Source organism: Rattus norvegicus, chromosome 9 (assembly GCF_021556685.1).
Source record: "Rattus norvegicus strain SHRSP/BbbUtx chromosome 9, alternate assembly SHRSP_T2T, whole genome shotgun sequence".
NCBI classification, from domain to species: Eukaryota; Metazoa; Chordata; class Mammalia; order Rodentia; family Muridae; genus Rattus; species Rattus norvegicus.
The window spans coordinates 106,327,286-106,344,413 of record NC_141542.1 but is presented as its reverse complement, the minus strand read 5'-3'; the positions used below and the strand labels follow the sequence as shown (position 1 = coordinate 106,344,413).

General features: G+C 45.7%; 1 protein-coding gene across 1 annotated transcript; it reads right to left on the bottom strand.

The window, feature by feature from the left end:
- Window positions 1-205: 205 nt before the first annotated feature.
- On the bottom strand, window positions 206-10,037 carry Cops8 (COP9 signalosome subunit 8). Its single transcript, NM_001013227.2, has 8 exons — window positions 9,910-10,037; window positions 8,968-9,038; window positions 7,907-7,955; window positions 6,697-6,829; window positions 3,143-3,250; window positions 2,382-2,444; window positions 1,741-1,788; window positions 206-1,146 (listed from the first exon to the last, which is right to left on the bottom strand). The coding sequence occupies exons 1-8, from the start codon at window positions 9,985-9,987 to the stop codon at window positions 1,067-1,069; spliced, it is 630 nt and encodes a 209-aa protein (NP_001013245.1). The 5' UTR covers window positions 9,988-10,037; the 3' UTR covers window positions 206-1,066.
- Window positions 10,038-17,128: the final 7,091 nt, after the last annotated feature.

The following is a 17,128-nucleotide window of genomic DNA, read 5'->3' as shown; positions in this document are numbered from 1 at the left end:
CCTCTTCTGGTGTGTTTGAAGACAGCTGCAGCGTGCTCACATACATTAAATGAATAGATAAATAAAATATGTTTAAAAAAAATTCCCAAAAGAAAAGTAGTTTTTGAAGTTAAAGTATTTTTGAGACAAGAACAAACTTATAATGTGCCCACAGTTAAGACCAAGATATGAAATTTCTAGAACCAGCTTTAGATGAAACAGTTTACGAATTCAATTAAATATTTATTGAACAAATGCAGAATAAATGAACCAGGGCCGTTTTAACCTGAAGATACATTAACCAACTCAAATCTTCAAGGGCTGCTGCCATAGGAGAACAAAAAGAGATGCACTGAGCTTTTCTACACGGGGTCTGGATGCGCAGCAGGAGGATGCGCAGCAGGAGGGCTGCAGGCCGGCCCTCAGCTCAGGAGCTCCCTCAGCACACACTGCACTCCATGCTCCTCCCTTCCTCTGAAAGGAGGCATCAGAACTTCGAGTTTCCCATCTGCACCTAAGTTGCGTTCTCATTGCAGACTGTCTGTCTCATGCAATGGATGCTTGCACAATGGGAAGACAAACATAGCATTGACAAGCTCCTCCCCAGGAGACACCTGCCACCATCGGCTCTTTCTGATTCTACATCACTGATTCCTTGTTCTGGGAAGGGAAGAAGAGCACATTCTCCAGAGCACGAGTGACAATGTGGGTAGGGCACCGCCCAGGGCAGTCCCCAAATCCCCATCACTTCAGCTAGAGGCCAGTGCTAGGCAGGAGTGTGTTGTATGCCAGAGCGCCCTCTCGCTACTTGAAGCAGGACAGCTTGTGTTCGGAGTCCGGTCCTTGACAGAAACTCTGTATAATACTGATGGCTCCAACCAAAGTGATCAATACAAAGGAAAACTGCTCCAAGGACATTCAAAAGTGTCTGAGGAGAAAACTGTACAATGCGTTTCATCTTCTATGTGCATTTTATCACACCCAAAGGACACAGAGGTGCTCACCCTGTTCCGAACTCAGAATAAAACTCCATGTCTGTTTGCCAGTGACAGGGATTGAAGGTGAATCTTGAACTCAGAGTGATCGATCAGTTTTCCAAGAAAGCCACGTAATCGGTGAGCCTGGCAAGCTGCTGCTCGTTGGGGATTGGCGGAACTGGGGCAGGCTCTGCAGGACAAAGAGGGATACACACTTTAAATAAGCTGGTGTATGGCAGAACATCCACCTTGCCATCAGCCTGTGGAGGGAGGTCTAACTTTCTTAAACAAAAATGGCTGCCAGAGGCCTGGACAGTTCAGAACAGCAGGCATGAACTCTCCATTTTGGCAGGCTGGTTGTGTCAGACAGACATGAACACATGTCAGGACAGCTGGTGATGCTGCAGCGGGCTACGTAAAGACTCAAACGTCTGCTGTGCTGCGTTTCTTCAGACCCCAGCTCTGCCTGGACAGCCCTTGGAGGACTAGGGTAAAGAAGACATCTCATGTGCCTGGTCCAACCAGAACACGGCACTGTCAACAAGTGACAGCAGCACAAACAACCTCAGGGATTTACACACCAATGCTGGATTGGACTGTGGGGGCCCTGGGAATATAGTCCAGAACCCCAGAGGCCATCAAATTAAGGACAGGAAGGCTCTGTGGCTGGGCTGAGCTACAGGAGCCTACAGCTTTCTTACAGCCATGCGTATCACTACTCATTACAGAAAACAGGTCAGCCAACAATGCAACACTTAAACATGTCCGGTGTGAAAACACATACCTGATAAGGGAATAAACCTGTTCAAGGAAACATCCAGGGCTCCAGGGGCTAAACAAAATAAGAAAGACAGTTACACACAACCAAGAGAAGTCACATCAAGACCTTAATGGCTCACACCCACAACAAACAACTGATTCTCAAGTGGAGACACGAATCTGCCCTCTTTAAACACTATCTGTTCAGTCTTCCTTATAGCCCATGACTGTGGGGCTGGGGCTAAGCACTGACATCTGACAAATAGCAGGTGCCCAGAGCAGGGGAAGGGAAGTAGGGTTGATGCAGGAGGACGGTGATGAGGGCACGGCACCTGACTCTGAAGACTGGGGAGGACAGTCCTGCACCCAGGAGGAAGCAGCCCAAACAGGAATGAGCATGTCCTGAGGGTGAGATGAAAGGGCAGGGATGCAGATGGAAACAATGGGGGCAGGGGCAGGGGCAGGGGCAGGGGCAGGGGCAGGGGCAGGGGCAGGGGCAGGGGCAGGGGCAGGGGCAGGGGCAGGGGCCTGGGCCCGACCTGAAAGAAGATCTAAGCAACTAATCCAATCAGTTACAGGAGTCTCTCGTAGGTGACCTTCAATGTCACTCTGCTCTCATATCAACTGTTCAATGCTTCTGTGTCAAGTGTCTGAGGTCCCACTTACCTGGCTTCCTGGGAAGAACCATTCTTGTGGTGGAGTCAGCCTGCCATCCTTGTTCCAACACACCTGAGAGTGCAGAGTTCACACAGATGGGAGAAGGGCACAAGCAGTGCATGACCCAGTCCCACCCCCTCACCATGTCATGTGTGGGATATTTACTAGGTTACTACAGACAACTTATTTTTGAAATATTCTACAAAATACCAAAGGCCTCTCAGGGGCCAATAGAATTACGGACAGATGCTTGGTCTTCTGGAGTAGTAGCTAGTTAGTCTAACTCCAAACAGACATGAGAAATTTCTATGATGACTCTCTTAGTGCACAAGTCCCTGGGTTTAATGTCCCATCCCCAAGCCAACTGCTCACAAAATAATACACCGCCACCCATACTGCCACCTCCAGCGCCTGCTGTCCTGTGAGCCTGAGACTGCTCCAGCTCTGGAAACTGAAGAAGAATAGTCAATACTCTACACTTATGGGCTCCCATTTTAGCTGGAGAATCCAGACTGTCAATCACCGTAAACAGTGTGACCAAGTGTACCCAGTGTTCTTCCACTGGGTTAAGAGTCTCTCTCAGCAGGCGTGGGACTGACTTTGAGTAGGTGCTACACGGAAAGCTATGTGAGAAGTGCTTTATATCACTTCCTCAACAAACCCACCACCCAAGTTGCAAAAGCATTGTTGTTCTAGAGTTCTAGAGCCACAATGAACCTATGGCTTACATCATTTCTGTCCCCTATATGTAACCAGCCAGCTCCAAGTACCTTTCACAGCCTCTTCCACAGGAAGTCCGACAAAGGCTGCAAAGTCGTCTGCGATTATGGAGGTGTATGCTTGCGAGACCAGGGCAAAGGCACGCCTCCTTGTTGCATCTATTGTAGGAGGAAGGGACCAAGAGAGGAGGACACGGCTCTATCATCCAGTTTCTATTTATAGGCAAGACTCGACCCACCAAAGCAGACACCACATGCCCAGAAGGTATGAGGGACCCTGCACTCTGTGACCGCACACATTCCTCTCATCAGACTGCACAGGGACAAAAGCTACAGAGACGGAAAACAACACCCACAAGACCCCAGTCATAGGAAAGCAAATGTTCATGAATTTAAGGTGCAAGCCTTTTAAATCTCCTTTGCTCCATTTCTCTTGCAAACACTAGGAGGAGGAACACCACTGCCCCTCCCGGGAGGGTCTCCGATAAAGCATCTGTTGGTGCAGATGGACAAACCTTACCCCCAGCACTTGTTCTAACTCACAAGTGTGCATTAAGTCAGGATCCTGAGCCCAAGCCTGAAGGTCTGCTCTCTAGAGAAGTGCTGCCAGGCCCCAGCACAAGAACTCTTCCTGCAAACAGTCTTCTGCATTGCCCAGACTCACACTGACATTAAGGAAATTCCAGAGAGACAATTGCCCCATCCAACACAGCCAGTCTTCCTATTTAGTGCCCTTTTGGTAATACTAGGGCTTCTCCAGAAGGCTGCCAACCTGGCTAAGAAATACTCAGATTTTATAAATTACTCCTGAGGGCTGGACGTGTAAAATCAACCCTTACCACACTGAAACTCCCTCTGCACTCTTAACTAACCAATGTAGGTCCTTGCAGGAACCTTTTGCTCCTGAATAGTCCAGTCCCTTAGCCCAGACTACTCCTCCTATTCCACTCTTGAGCTCTGGGCCCCACTGTCTAAAGGTCTGAAACAGCCCTTGCTGTATTCCTGTGAACATGGGCATACTGACAGTACTGCTGGAGCCAAAATGGGGCATGACCTCAGCCATAGGCTTTCTCCCAGGCCTCAAACACTCCAGACAATGGCCCTAAAAATGGCTCAGTGGGTAAAGGGACCTGCTACCAAGCCTGGAGACCTGAGTTTCCATGTGAAGATGGAAGGCAAGACCCCTCTTACCTCTGCAGTCACACACATGAACAACACACGGATGCCATGTTGCATTCCCTCATTCCCCACCGAGGACAAGGGACATTTAGAATGTCTCAAGAGGTGCAGAGATTTCCCTATGAAACACTCAGTGGGAAAGAAGCAAGGCAGCAATGGCAGGAACACACATGCAGCATGGAGTACGCGCCAAATCTCCTACCATCTAAACTTACTGTCTTAGGTCAGGTATTTTTGGTCAGATTTTTGGAGTAGGGAATACAGAGGGGCCAACCATGAATGGAAGAAGAGCAGCAGGTTGTGGAGAGGCAGGAGAGGTCTAACAGGCAGAAGCAGGCTTTCTGGTGACAATCAGCAGCCACACCCTTGCTCTAGCTGCCATCCCTGCACAGCTCCGTAATCAGTCCTGTTCTACAGGCCCTCATGCCATCCTTCAGGCTGTGTGTGAAGACTGGCTGCTTGAACAAGTGCTCCCTCAGTGCTTTGCCAGCCCTTTCTGTAATAAAGAGCTCTCCTACCAGGCGCTTCAGCCAAGATGTCTGATTTCCTGGTAGAACTGACTGGTGCGCACAGAACTGAAGGTGCTATCATTTGAATGCACTCTGCCCCCACAGGTTTGTGTCTCAACTCTTGTCCCCAGCTAGTGGTGCTGTTTGGAGACATTGTGGAACCTTAAGAGGCAAGGCTGTGGTTGTTCTTAACTAGCAAGTTTATCATACACAGAGAAACAAAACTTGAAACTCTGAACAATTCCAATTTGTTCTAAGACTGCCTTTCCCAGGCTGGCATTTAGAGAGAAAAAGGTGTATGTACCACTTAGGGATCAGTACCATTTCAGTCTCAAGAAAATCTCTTCATGCATAGAACAGAATAGTACCTCAGGTATGACCAGTGTTTACAAGTCACCTCTTCAATTTTGTCTTACAACACCAGCAGGTGAATGTACAGAATGAGAACTTAAAAGCCCGGCTCCAGAGATCAAGCTCCAGCATGCTACACTAGACAGGACGGGTGTCTGTGGGCTGGAAGCAACTCTTAATCTCACAGGTACAAGGCGGTACGAGAAAGAATAGAGTTCACACAAGAACACTTGCTGGATGAGTTGGGAGCTCCTATCCAAATCCTGCCAATGATCTTGCAGTTCAGCACCAGGAAAAGGCAGCTTGCATCTTTAAGACTGTACTTACTACTTTTTGGGCTGACCTAATCCTGTCAATCCCACCTTTCAGTGACTCCTCCCACTGATGTTTCCTAGATTAGCTTGCGAGCTGTCCCAGGGCATTCGCATGACCTCATTCCATACTCCCTCCTCCCCACCCAGTCTACCCAGAAATTCTGCTCTTGATTCAAAGCAGCTCTTTCTGTTTTGTTGTTTATACTGTTTCTTTGAGTGCTGATCCAGGTACTAAGGCAAAGAGCTGATTGGTGTAGCTGCCTCCAGGCAATCCTTACCCTCTGCTTCCTGGTAAACCAATGTCCTTACCGTGCTGAGGAGGACCTGCCCACCAACTGAATGAATACCCAGTAAAGGCAGGTGGTGATGAAAGAAATGAAGGGACAGGAAGAACTGAACAACGTAAGAGAGCTCACTGTCTGAATGTGTGTGTTGGGGCTAGAAACTTGGCTCAGCTGCTAAGAGTGTGTGCATTCTGCTCTTATAGGACTGGAGTCTATTTCCTAGCTCCCATGCTGGGTGGGCTCAAAACGTCAGGGAGTCCACCCCAGAGGATCCAATGCTGTCTACCTGAATTGGATCCCCCTGAACAATGAAAAGAACACGAGTGACCCAGAAAGACCCTAAGCATGAGAACGTGAGAAAGGAAGGCAGCAAGGACAGAGCTATCATGTGTCAGAGCCACACCACGCCAGCCTCTAACATCACAGAGGAAGTGAAAACACAACTGAGCCTCTAGGCGCTGTGATGGTTCCTTTTACAGGATCTAGAGAGGGGACATAACAGCTATCAAAGGCCGAGGCCGACAAAGCCCAAAGTCCAGCTGCTACCTTTGATTACTGCCTGGTTCATTGCCATGGATTTTTGATTATTACCTGGTTTCATGTTAGCAGCAAAGAAGACTCTCACAAGGCCACACGTGTGATACCCACCAGTAACCAAAGAAGGAAAGGACAGTAGGGACCACACACGAGACCCCGTCTACCACAAAAGCAATGATGAAGAGGATAAGATATTGCAATGACACAACTGCAACCTGGAATCCAGTGACAGCCTCTACTCCCGATACATTCCCAGCAATGAGATGAAGAATCACAATTAGCATGGATCTAGCTCAAATCTGAACGGTAGTCCCAAAATCAGAACTGTCTACTTTGACAGTACACACTGACACAGCAAAGCACAGCAGAGCACTGTAGAGTTCCAAGGACAGCTTAGTGCAACATGGCTTTTAACCGCAGGAAAATGCTACCTCTAAGGGCTTCCATGATTGGCTGCACAGTCTCTGACCACTGGTGTGCGTTGATGGTCGTATAGATCCCAGGGAAGTCTCTTTGCCAGATTCGCTGTCCTACTGACCAAATTCCCCCAAGTTCAGAATTTGCCTGCAATAAAAAGTGTTGTCTTTGAAGGTACCTGCTCTGTAATAACGAACATATCTTCAAAAATTATCAGAAGTGACAGAATTTGTTAGCTGTATCATTAAAATACACTCTATTCATTTTAGGAGATGAAATTACTTTTCTAATAGATGTATCCAGCCCGCAGGTCACAGGGCCAACAACAGGTATAAAATGTGAAACCTTTTCTTTTTGGTAGCTTGCATGCCCAGTTCTAGACTATGAACTCTGCAAATAACATCATTTTGCAATGTCCAAAGGTTGGATCTGCCTGATTCTAAAATGCTGTGAGCAGTTATGTCAACAATTTCTATAATTAATGTTTTTATTGCAACAACATGAGAAAGTAAAAAAAAAAAATTTCAGAATGAAGTCTGGGGATCAATTATCATAACTAAGCACTGCTGCTTAAATTTAAGATGCTAGCACTTCTTCATGGGACAAAACTACCACCAGAAAGCTGATTAACAAGGCCCTGTCAATTAGAGCCTACTTGCAGAGTTCCCATTCATAACAGCTCATCTGTTTCATTCTTATAAAGAGAATGGGAAAGGAAGTGAAGTAAGTCTTACTTCATTCTACCTGGCAAGACACCTTTCTCAGGTCATTTCATTTCATCTCCATCCCAAGTAAGAAAACCAACTAACAGAGTGAGTGTGATCTTAATACAGTGACTATCCATGTAAATAATGCCAGTTTACAAATAGACATCATTACAGCAAATTAAGTAGTCTGCTGAAATTCCTCAGCCCTTCAGCCACCTCCTAGACCTCACTGGCCAGTGTGAACAGACCGGTCCACACGGCAGGCCTCATAAAACCATCATTACATAAACAAGATTTCTGAACCTCCCCGTTAGAGACCTGCTGGTCTGAACCTCCCCATTAGAGAGACCAGATGGTTTGAACCTCCCCGTTAGAGAACCTGCTGGTCTGGAACCTTAATATTCACTCAACAGTGGCTTCAGTGATATACATGAGAAAGAAAAGAGGAACTGGATGCTGTCATTTAAGTAAATGCTAGTATTCTAAAAGCAACAGGGGACACTGCAGGAGTACTTACAGACTTTATAGCAGGTGGTATCCTCTTCCAAAGATATCTTGCATTATTCCTAATGTACACAAAGATCAGTTTAAGCAAGTCATCTCAGTCAATATACAGAACGATAGGACCTAATGTAAACGCACAATAGAACACCTACCAAAAGAGGCCACGGCACAACTCAGTTCTATATGAATTTGTTGAGGAAAAGCGGTTTTCCAGAAAAAAGGACATGAAATAACTTTTATTCAGGGTAATTTTTTTCATTTTTTTTGCTGAATTTTTAAAAATTAACAATTCAGATCCTAAACTACAGCAACAGATTTAAACCACGGACTTAGATACAAATGTGTCCATTTAAAGGCTCTGAGTGTCCCTCTCAATATATGTGTTATATTTTTGGAGCCATTCTCCTACTGAGTGCAAAGGGGTTGGAACAATCATAGGACACATGATCACAAAGCAGAAATAACTCATGTATGTATAATGAAGAAACTGAGCTTAGTTTCTGTAAAAAATATCACAACGGGTTGTTCGGAACCACACCAGGCCTCTATTCTCTAGCCCTCTCAAGCTTCTGCTTCCCACCCAGGAAGACTAATTCAAACATATCTAATCCTTCCTGGCTCTCCCAGTGTTCCCTGCCAGCTCCAGCTTCTTCGCTTCTACTGAGTACAAATTTGCTTTGCTTTGCTTATTTGATTTTTTGAGGCAGGATTTCTCTACGTAGTCCTGGCTGTACTAGAGCTGGATCTGCAGACCAGACCGACCTCCAACTCAGAGAGCAGCCTGCCTCGGGCTCCCAAGTGTGGGGAATTAAAGACATGCACGACCACCACACAGTCTCTGAGTAAACATAAGTTAAAAAATAAACACCATTGTTTTTATGTTCCATTGGTTCGTGATGCTAGATTCTCAAAAAAACTTACCATGTTTTTTAGGGGTATATAAAACACACACAACAACAACAAAGAAAAATCTAGCTTAATTATTCATGTGACTGAACAAGAAACAGATACAACATATTATGGTAAAGGTAACCTATCTGTTACTGCATTATCAGTGCAAAAGGCACTACTTACATGTCGTTCTGCAGCAAATACAAAGCGAGAAGCTGACCATACACTGGCGGCGTGGCGATTCCTCCAGGAGCCTACATAAACAAAGGGGGGGGGGGGTGGGCACCTTATTTCCCAAAAACGTTCAGAAAAAAGAAAATTAAAACTTAAAAAGTAAGTTTTCTAGTACTACAGATGCAGACAAATGCTGAGGGAAGTACCACAGATGAAAATCTGAGCTTAGATGTTGTGAGCTGTTATTGATCCCCAGTGAGCTATCAGTTTCTTTCCATATTCACAAATATGTAATGCCATCACCTGCTGAAATTCCTCAGCCCCTCAGCCGCCTCCAGCACCTAACTGTCCAGCTGGGAACAGGCCAGTCCACACCAGCACGGCAAGCCTCATAAAACCATCATTACATGCACAAGATTTCTGAACCACCCCGTTATTGAACTAATTAGTCTCAAATTTAAAAAAAAGTAAGAAATACTTCCAACAGGTTCTTAATGCACTATTTCTCTGCCCGTTATTTTAAAAGGTTAAGTAAGATTAAAACAGAAGACTACCAACGGGTAGTTATGGAGGTCTCTGCTCAATCTTTATTCGTTCAACATGGTCTGCGGTCTGCTAAATGCTCATCGACAAGCTGCTGCTGTCCCCTTCAGTCGGTGAGCCCCCTGCTCTCCCTTTTATTTTTTGTTTTGATTTTTCGTAGCCCAAGCAGGCATCGAATTTACCAGCAATCCTCCTGCCTCCGCCTCACGTGTGCCCACGGGATTCCTGTGACACTGCACCCAGCTTATTTAGTGAACTTTTTATCTTAACATTATAAATGGAAGTGTCTCCTGATTATAGCCAGAAACTGGGGCTTGATGAACCCGGACTGTGCTCCTAGCAGGCCGCGGCCTGGCCCGTTACCCTGGAAACGGGCGCCCACCCGACCGCCGCACTTTGCCGCACTACCTCAAGCTCCTGGTTCTCGCACTGATCCAACAGCTTTCTGAAACTGAAGGCGTTGTCCGCCATCACCGCCACTGGCATCTTCCCGGCCGCTCTCGCCGCCGCCACCCCGCCTGACCAAAGCACAAGCTGGCCCTCGGGGCGTCGCGCCCTCGATGACGTAAGAAGCTGGCTCTCCGTACGCATGCGCAAATGTGTCGTCATTTCCTAAGCGACGCCGTGGCTGAGAAGCAGGGCAGCGAGCGCTCTGCCCCGCCACCTCGGTGCTCTGGAGGACCTGCTCCAGACTTGGAGGAACCGGCTTTCTAAGACAGGCCACTGTCACTGGGAGGGGCTTGGCTGCGGCTTGGATTCTCCGCCCAAGGAAGGAAGTGATAGTGGGACTGCATCTTTCACAGCCACAGTCGCCGTGGGAGAAAAGTAAAACCATTGGACCTCCACGTGTTTTGAGAACGCTGAACTGTACTTCTAAGCTAAGGTGTTAAAGAGGAAACTCTAAACCCGAAACTCTTCTTGGCTTGTGCTATACACACATCCCTTTTCTAACAATGCACTTGGCAGCCTGAGGATCTCACCTACACCTACTATTCACACACACACACACACACACACACACACACACACACACACACACACACACACACCTCCTTTTCCGAACAACTAACACACACACACACCTCCTTTTCCGAAAATTCACCTAGCAACTGTCAGAAAACCAGGACCCCTGTCCACAACCTGTGTGGAGCTTGCAGGCACATCCTCTCCAAGTAATGGGATAAGTTTCTCCTCTCTCTACTGACCTTCAAACAGATTCTATTCACTGATACTTCAGTTATGTACAGTATGAGGGCAGGAGGTCTGATCTAACCTGAATTGGTTTTAGGTGACTGCCCAGGAAGGTAAATCATGTCTTCTAAGTGAATTTGCTAGGAGAAACTCCTATTTACCGTCTTGATTGTGCATGCTTGGGAATGCATTTGATTAAAATCAAATACATTATGGGAAGAGATATATACAATGGAAAAAGGGAGGTAACATAGCTAAAATCTTGCAATCATAACAGAGTGCAATGCCTCTTAGCAATCAGACTCCTTCTTGAACTCCATAAAAGCCCCGAACAGTAATTGGGACTCTAGTATGCTAGCTCAAGTGGCCAACTGTCACTCATGACAACGTATTTCTTTCTAATCTGTAGTATGGCTTTGCTTTTGCATAAGGTTTCCTTGCTACTTTGCATATCTGGGTGCCTGAATTTCAGTTCCGGGCATGAGAGGTAAAAACACCTAGCCCATACCCTGACCATTCCTCAGACATGGGAAGCGGATACCAACCAATGGTACGGATACCAACAACTGCCCCTTTGCTGTCTTCTTGGGCAGAACTGGAGATTGGAACACAGGCTTTGTGCATAGTTTTAACACTGAGCTGTACCTCCAGGTCTCCTTTTACTTACTGAAGACAAAGTCTTACTAAGTTGCGCAGGCTGGCCTTGAAGTTTTGGAAAAGCTCCAAGCCTAACTCTCACTTCTCTCTTTCTACCTGCCTCAGTCTCAGTAGACCCCAGCACCATGTTACCACCTGTGTATGTCTCATGCACACACACACATACACACTAGAGGTGAGTGAAGTCTCTCTAGCTTGAGCCACTGGTGTGCCTGACCTTTCCTGGTCTCCTGATAAGCAAGTGCTCCTTGACTCTTCCCTGTCCGATGTCTTTTCTTTGAAGCCCAAACCATACCTTTTTGTTTTTCTGCTCAAATTCATGTGAACAAAAGTTCCCATAAAGAAGCTACCCCTTACTAATTGACAGACTGGTAAAGTTTCCCAGGTTGGGAAGAGGTTGCAAGGTTGCAGGTTCAGAGTACAATTGTGCTTTATCCTGGCCTATCTTCAGTTCCCTTGACAGCTAGTCCTATGCCTACTTGTGCCTAACCTAGTAGCCCTGTGACTATTGAGTGAAACCTTCCATGGGCTGCTCGCTCCTCAACTGTGAACACACTGCTTACTCAATTATGCTGTGACTCACTTCCCTTGTGTGATTTGGAGACCTGCGGATCCTGTGCCATTTTGTTCCCAGGAAGTTTTGTGCTTCAGGAATGGAGGGAACGTGAGGTCAAAATTAGCATATAAAATCAAGGAGCCTAGAAACCCCTTTCCCTCCAAGGTTGACACACAACCGAGTCTGGGCAAACAGAACGCATGTACTATATAAATGTTCCAGTCTGCAGTCGGGCATTCTGAGCTTTTGACCTTTCTCCAGCTCTGCTCCCACTTCATCTCGGAAGCCATCTTTGCCTTACTGAACTCTTTCTTCTTCTGTTCCTATCCACATGTCTGTCTAGATCCTTGTTTAGGGACATAAGAACCTAGAAATCTCTGTGGGTGCCCACCAGACCCCATATTTGCCTGTAACACTGGCACACTGAATGGTATATGGAAAGGCAGTGGACATTCTCATGACAGATTTTTCTCAACTGGTGTGTGCTCTGTTGCCTTAATGGACATCACTGTTAAAGCCCACATTTTAGATAAACATATTAAACAGTCGAAGTTAGTAACAGCCATCACTGATGATTTTAGTATAATGGAGATATCTGTTTAGAAATAATTATGTTTAACGTTCGGGTTACAATATAAAGATTAAGGGCTGGAGCGATGTCTCAGCAGTTAAAGGCACATGGTTCTCTTGCAAAGGACCTGAGTGTAGTTCCTACCACCCACTTCAGGAAGCTCACGAAGCAACTGCCTCTAACTCCAGCTCTGGAATCCAACACCTACGAACTCCAAGCATGCATGTGTGTGCGCGTACACACACATACAAATAATAATAATAGTTGCTATTATTATTATTATTTCAATATAGAATAGAAATATTTTAGAATCAGTAAAAATATTTCCCAATTCCATAAGGAATTGCCACTAAGTTATTATTCTAATCTTTAAAAATCCCAGAGAGTTCATGTGTTGGTCTAGGTCCCACCTTGCTTGGCACTCTTGGGGGCTGCTGGAAGCTTTAGGAGGTGGGAAGTGGTGGTGAGATTTGGAGTCACTGAGGGCATTTCTTTGAAGAGGATAGTGAGACAACTGCCCCTTCCCCCTTCTCTGTTTCACTCCTGGCCTTGAGGGGAGTTACACTGCTCCACCACAAGATACCGTGAGCATATGCTTCCAGAGGCCGAACGCGGCGAAGCTGCCAAAGACCGTGCTCCCAAATATGCCTTCTCTCCTGGTGAGTTGCTTACCTCAATTGTTTATTATAGCGATGGAAGGCACACTACCACACAGCAGCAGCTAAGGGAGCACATGGCCGCCATAACCAGAGGGATGTGGAGAGAGAAAGTAGCAGGGCTCTCTCTACAGCTGCAAAGAAGAGATGGGCTCTGATTACATCATTCAGAGATCATGTACATAAAGCCGAGGACCAGGATTTAAAAGTTCAGTACGTGGTGATGATCTCCCAGTCTGGTTGAGGCTGTGAGAAAAGTGTGGGCTCTTGAGATGGGGACGGGGTCATCTGGACTTTGTATCCATGGCTCCAAGTCTTTCCCTGTACAGAGCCATCTCTACTTCCAGCTATTTTCACAGGGAGGGGTGATCACTAGGAAGCTAGAAATCTTATCAGGATCACTGATTCAGAGCTCTATACTTTTTACCACTTGATCTATTTCAAACATCTGTTCCATTCTGCTCCATTCCGGAGTGATCGAAAATGCACAAGACTCTGAGAGAAGAAGCCTCCTGAAGAACTTGGCTTCCCTTTGGAACAGTGATTCTCAACCTTTCTAATGTTGTGACCCTTTAATACAGATCCTCATGTTATGGTGCCCCCTACCATGAAATTATTTTTATTGCAACTTCATAACTGCTACTGTTATGAATCATAATGTAAATATCTGATATTTCCAATGATCTTAGGTGACCCCTGTGAAAGGGTCATTTGACCCCCCAAACTGATCACAATCCACAGGTTAAGAACTGCTGCTCTAGAAAGTTCCATCCTGTCAACCCACCCTGGACAGCAAGGCTAAGTGTCCAAGGACTGAAGAAAATGCCAAAGATCTGAATGAGGTGCCCAGGGGACATAGTTCCTTTGAGTTCAAGAGTAATGCAAACAAAACATTTTTCATTTTATTATCGAAGCAAGCAAAACATGAGGCAATATCTATCTACTTATGCAATACAAGCATATCGAGGGACTATACCTGGTGTTACGCCTTATGAATATTATCTTTGGTCCTGGGAAAGAGCCAAGAATATTCCTTCCAGGCCTTTCCCTTTCCCACAGAGATACGTGGACACACCAGGGCATTTCCTCCATGCCCTTGCTTTCAATTGCACCCACTTATCATAGTGCATGGAATTCTTTCTAGAAAGCCACCTTGCCGGAAGAACACTCCTCACTCTGCCCTGTCACGGTTCACAGTAAGTTCACGGCTTCCTTCCTCAGGCTCCCATACCATATCAGCTTTCTACTTGCTTCAGGACCAGAGTTGCCCTAGCTGTTCCTGATGCCACGTGCCAGATGTGATATCAAAGGAATCCAGAAGGAATAGTCAGTGAGTGGAAGGCTGTCTGCCACGGGGCTTCTGTCCCCTCTGTCCACAGATGACTCCATCATGTCAACCAACATGACAACAGGAAGCAGGGGGGGGGATACTTAGGTGGGAATTTGAGGACAATACATGGGAAAGAACCATTTATGGGGACGTCCGCAATATGCTGGGCAACTATAGGACACACACCCCAGAACTAGTCAGAGTGTGACATCATGACCACCCGAACTGTTCAGGGGGTGGTCTCCTTCTGGGAGGGGAGCAGAAAGCACCTCTGAGACTATCCTTGGTGAAATGATCACTATGAATGACAACTATTTCTAAGGAGACTCAGTCCAAGGAAAGGATCTTAAAGGGATAGAGCCAAGAAGAAACATTTATTGAAGGAACTCCACTAAAATGTGTCAGGAATGACTGGCATGTGAGCCATGAGCTGTGTGTGTGCATCAAGAGTTAGGAGTCTTCTCTCCCATCACTTCTCAAAGAAGGGGTTTGGTATCTCCTCAGGAAGGTTGGATGCGATTCTAAATCCAATAGGCAGCCTTTTGGGTAAATATGAGAGTTTGGAAGCTCCCTTCCTCCCCTGGTTCTTTTTCACTAGACAAAGGAGAGAGAGGGAGGCTCTTCGGGCTTTCCAGCATCTCTCTAACTCACTTTAACGTGTCATTCAGCAGGAAAACTGAGATAACTGAAGGCTGACACCGTAGTACCAAGTCCCTGCCAATGGCACAGAGACATTTGTTCCTGACAGAAACACCCTCCTGTAGGAGCTGGGAGATAGAAAGGTGCCAGCAGAAATACTGAGTTTCTATGAAAATGAGTCCCAGTGGTCCAGGAGGGCAGGCATCAAGCAGAGCTGCCCACTGGATACTGACAAAGGATGGGGAAGGCCTAGTCACTGTTCTATTGCTGTGAAGAGACACCATGTCAACGCCAACTCTTAAAAGAAAGCATTTGATTGGGCTTGCTTACAGTTTTATAGGGTTAATCCACGCTTATCATGGTGGGAAGTTGACTTTATGGAGCTGGAGCAGTAGCTGAGAGCTTTACATCCTGACCTATAGATAGACAGCAGGCAGAGAGAAAAACTTGATCTAGCTTGAACTTTTGAAACCTCAAAACCCATTCCCAGTGACATGCCTTCTCCAACAAGGTCAAAGCTCCTAATCCTTCCCAAACAGTTCCACTCGCCCGCTGACTGAGCATGAGCCTGTGGAGGATGTTCTCACCCAAACTACCACAGGCAATAAGAATTGCAACAAGAAGGGCTGTAGCTGAAACCAAGAATTGAATATGGTAGAGAAAAGCAAGGGAAGGCGAGGATTATCTTTTGGAGGTGCAACAAAATTGGTGGATTGAACTGTAAAAAGAGAAAGAACTAACTAAATGGGTGAAGGACCTTGCAGCTGACCCGACTGAACAAAGAGTTTAAGGGAACTGCTAAGAAACTGAATATCAACAAATGACACAAGCCAGGTCAGAAAGACACAAAGTTCCAAACTAATACAATTAGAAGAAACTCTGGAGAGCCAGTAAGAAGCTTGGGCTTGTGAGGAAAGTCCAGTGGGGTGGGGGGTGTTGCTAGTTGATTTCACCAAATGTAGTGAGAATTCTGGAATTTTGATTTAAAAAAAAAAACAAAAACAAAGAAGTATTGTAAGGAAGTGTTTTCATTTTAATGCCAGGTGTGGGGGTTTGGGGCTGCCTCACAGCAGCTGACTGTGATTAGCCTCATGCTCTAGCCGAGGTGTGGTTTGGCCAGCTGCAGATGGTTTCTGAAATTGTGTGACACTTAGAATTTTGGGAACTTTTCAGAATGTATGTAAATGCTAGCACCCAATACGTGGTGTCGGTTCTTGGTTGCTCATGGGGGTTGGTTGTGGTTTGTTAGTAGTCATGTTCAAAGAAGAAACAAAAGGAAAGAAATTAGATTCGGGGATCTCTCTCTCTCTCTCTCTCTCTCTCTCTCTCTCTCTCTCTCTCTCTCTCTCTCTCTCTCTCCTCTATTCTTTTTTATCTCCTATCTAGTAATAGGGGGTGAAACTGGATGGGTGATAAAGGGTAGGAAAGAGAAGAACCACAAAGTAGCAAAGACCTGTTCCAACCAAATATCTAGAAAACAAGTCAAATCCCTTCCTTCAGAACTTTCCTAAGAAATAGAAGAGAAGGGGCCTTTCCGAGTCATTCTACAAGGCAAGGACCTCCTGGGTGTCAGCAGAGAGTGCACAGGCAGGCTGCAAATAGACTTTTTATGAGTATAGATGCCAAATGCAAACATGCGCAGAAATATAAGCAAAGTGGATTCAGCAGAGCTCTGCACCACAACTGAGATTTATGTAAAATAAATCAAACACTCAAAAAATGAATCATGCAATACACAGTATCAACAGAATAAAATATGCATTTGCTTTTTCAGATGCAGAATAAATTACATACACACATGTGTATGTGTATGTACAGAAATAGTAAAGATTACTGCTAAACTGGTTGAAATAAATAATTGAAGATGATAGAGAAAAATCCAGCTTCTCTTCATAATTAAATACCCAGTGGACTATAGACAGAAGACTTCACCCTCAAGTTCATATATAGAACCCATGTAGATGCCACAGGAGTAATGGTTGAACAATTTTCTCTTTCATCAGTAAATTCAGTGCCTGCCATTTATT

Excerpts from the sequence above, each read along its gene's own strand:
- Cops8 (NM_001013227.2), bottom strand. The coding sequence starts at position 9,987 with ATGCCAGTGGCGGTGATGGCGGACAACGCCTTCAGTTTCAGAAAGCTG. Across the intron at positions 9,039-9,909 it reads GCGAGAACCAGGAGCTTGAG|GCTCCTGGAGGAATCGCCAC; the intron begins GTAGTGCGGCAA and ends TTGTTTATGTAG. Across the intron at positions 2,445-3,142 it reads TGTGGAAGAGGCTGTGAAAG|GTGTGTTGGAACAAGGATGG; the intron begins GTACTTGGAGCT and ends CTGCACTCTCAG.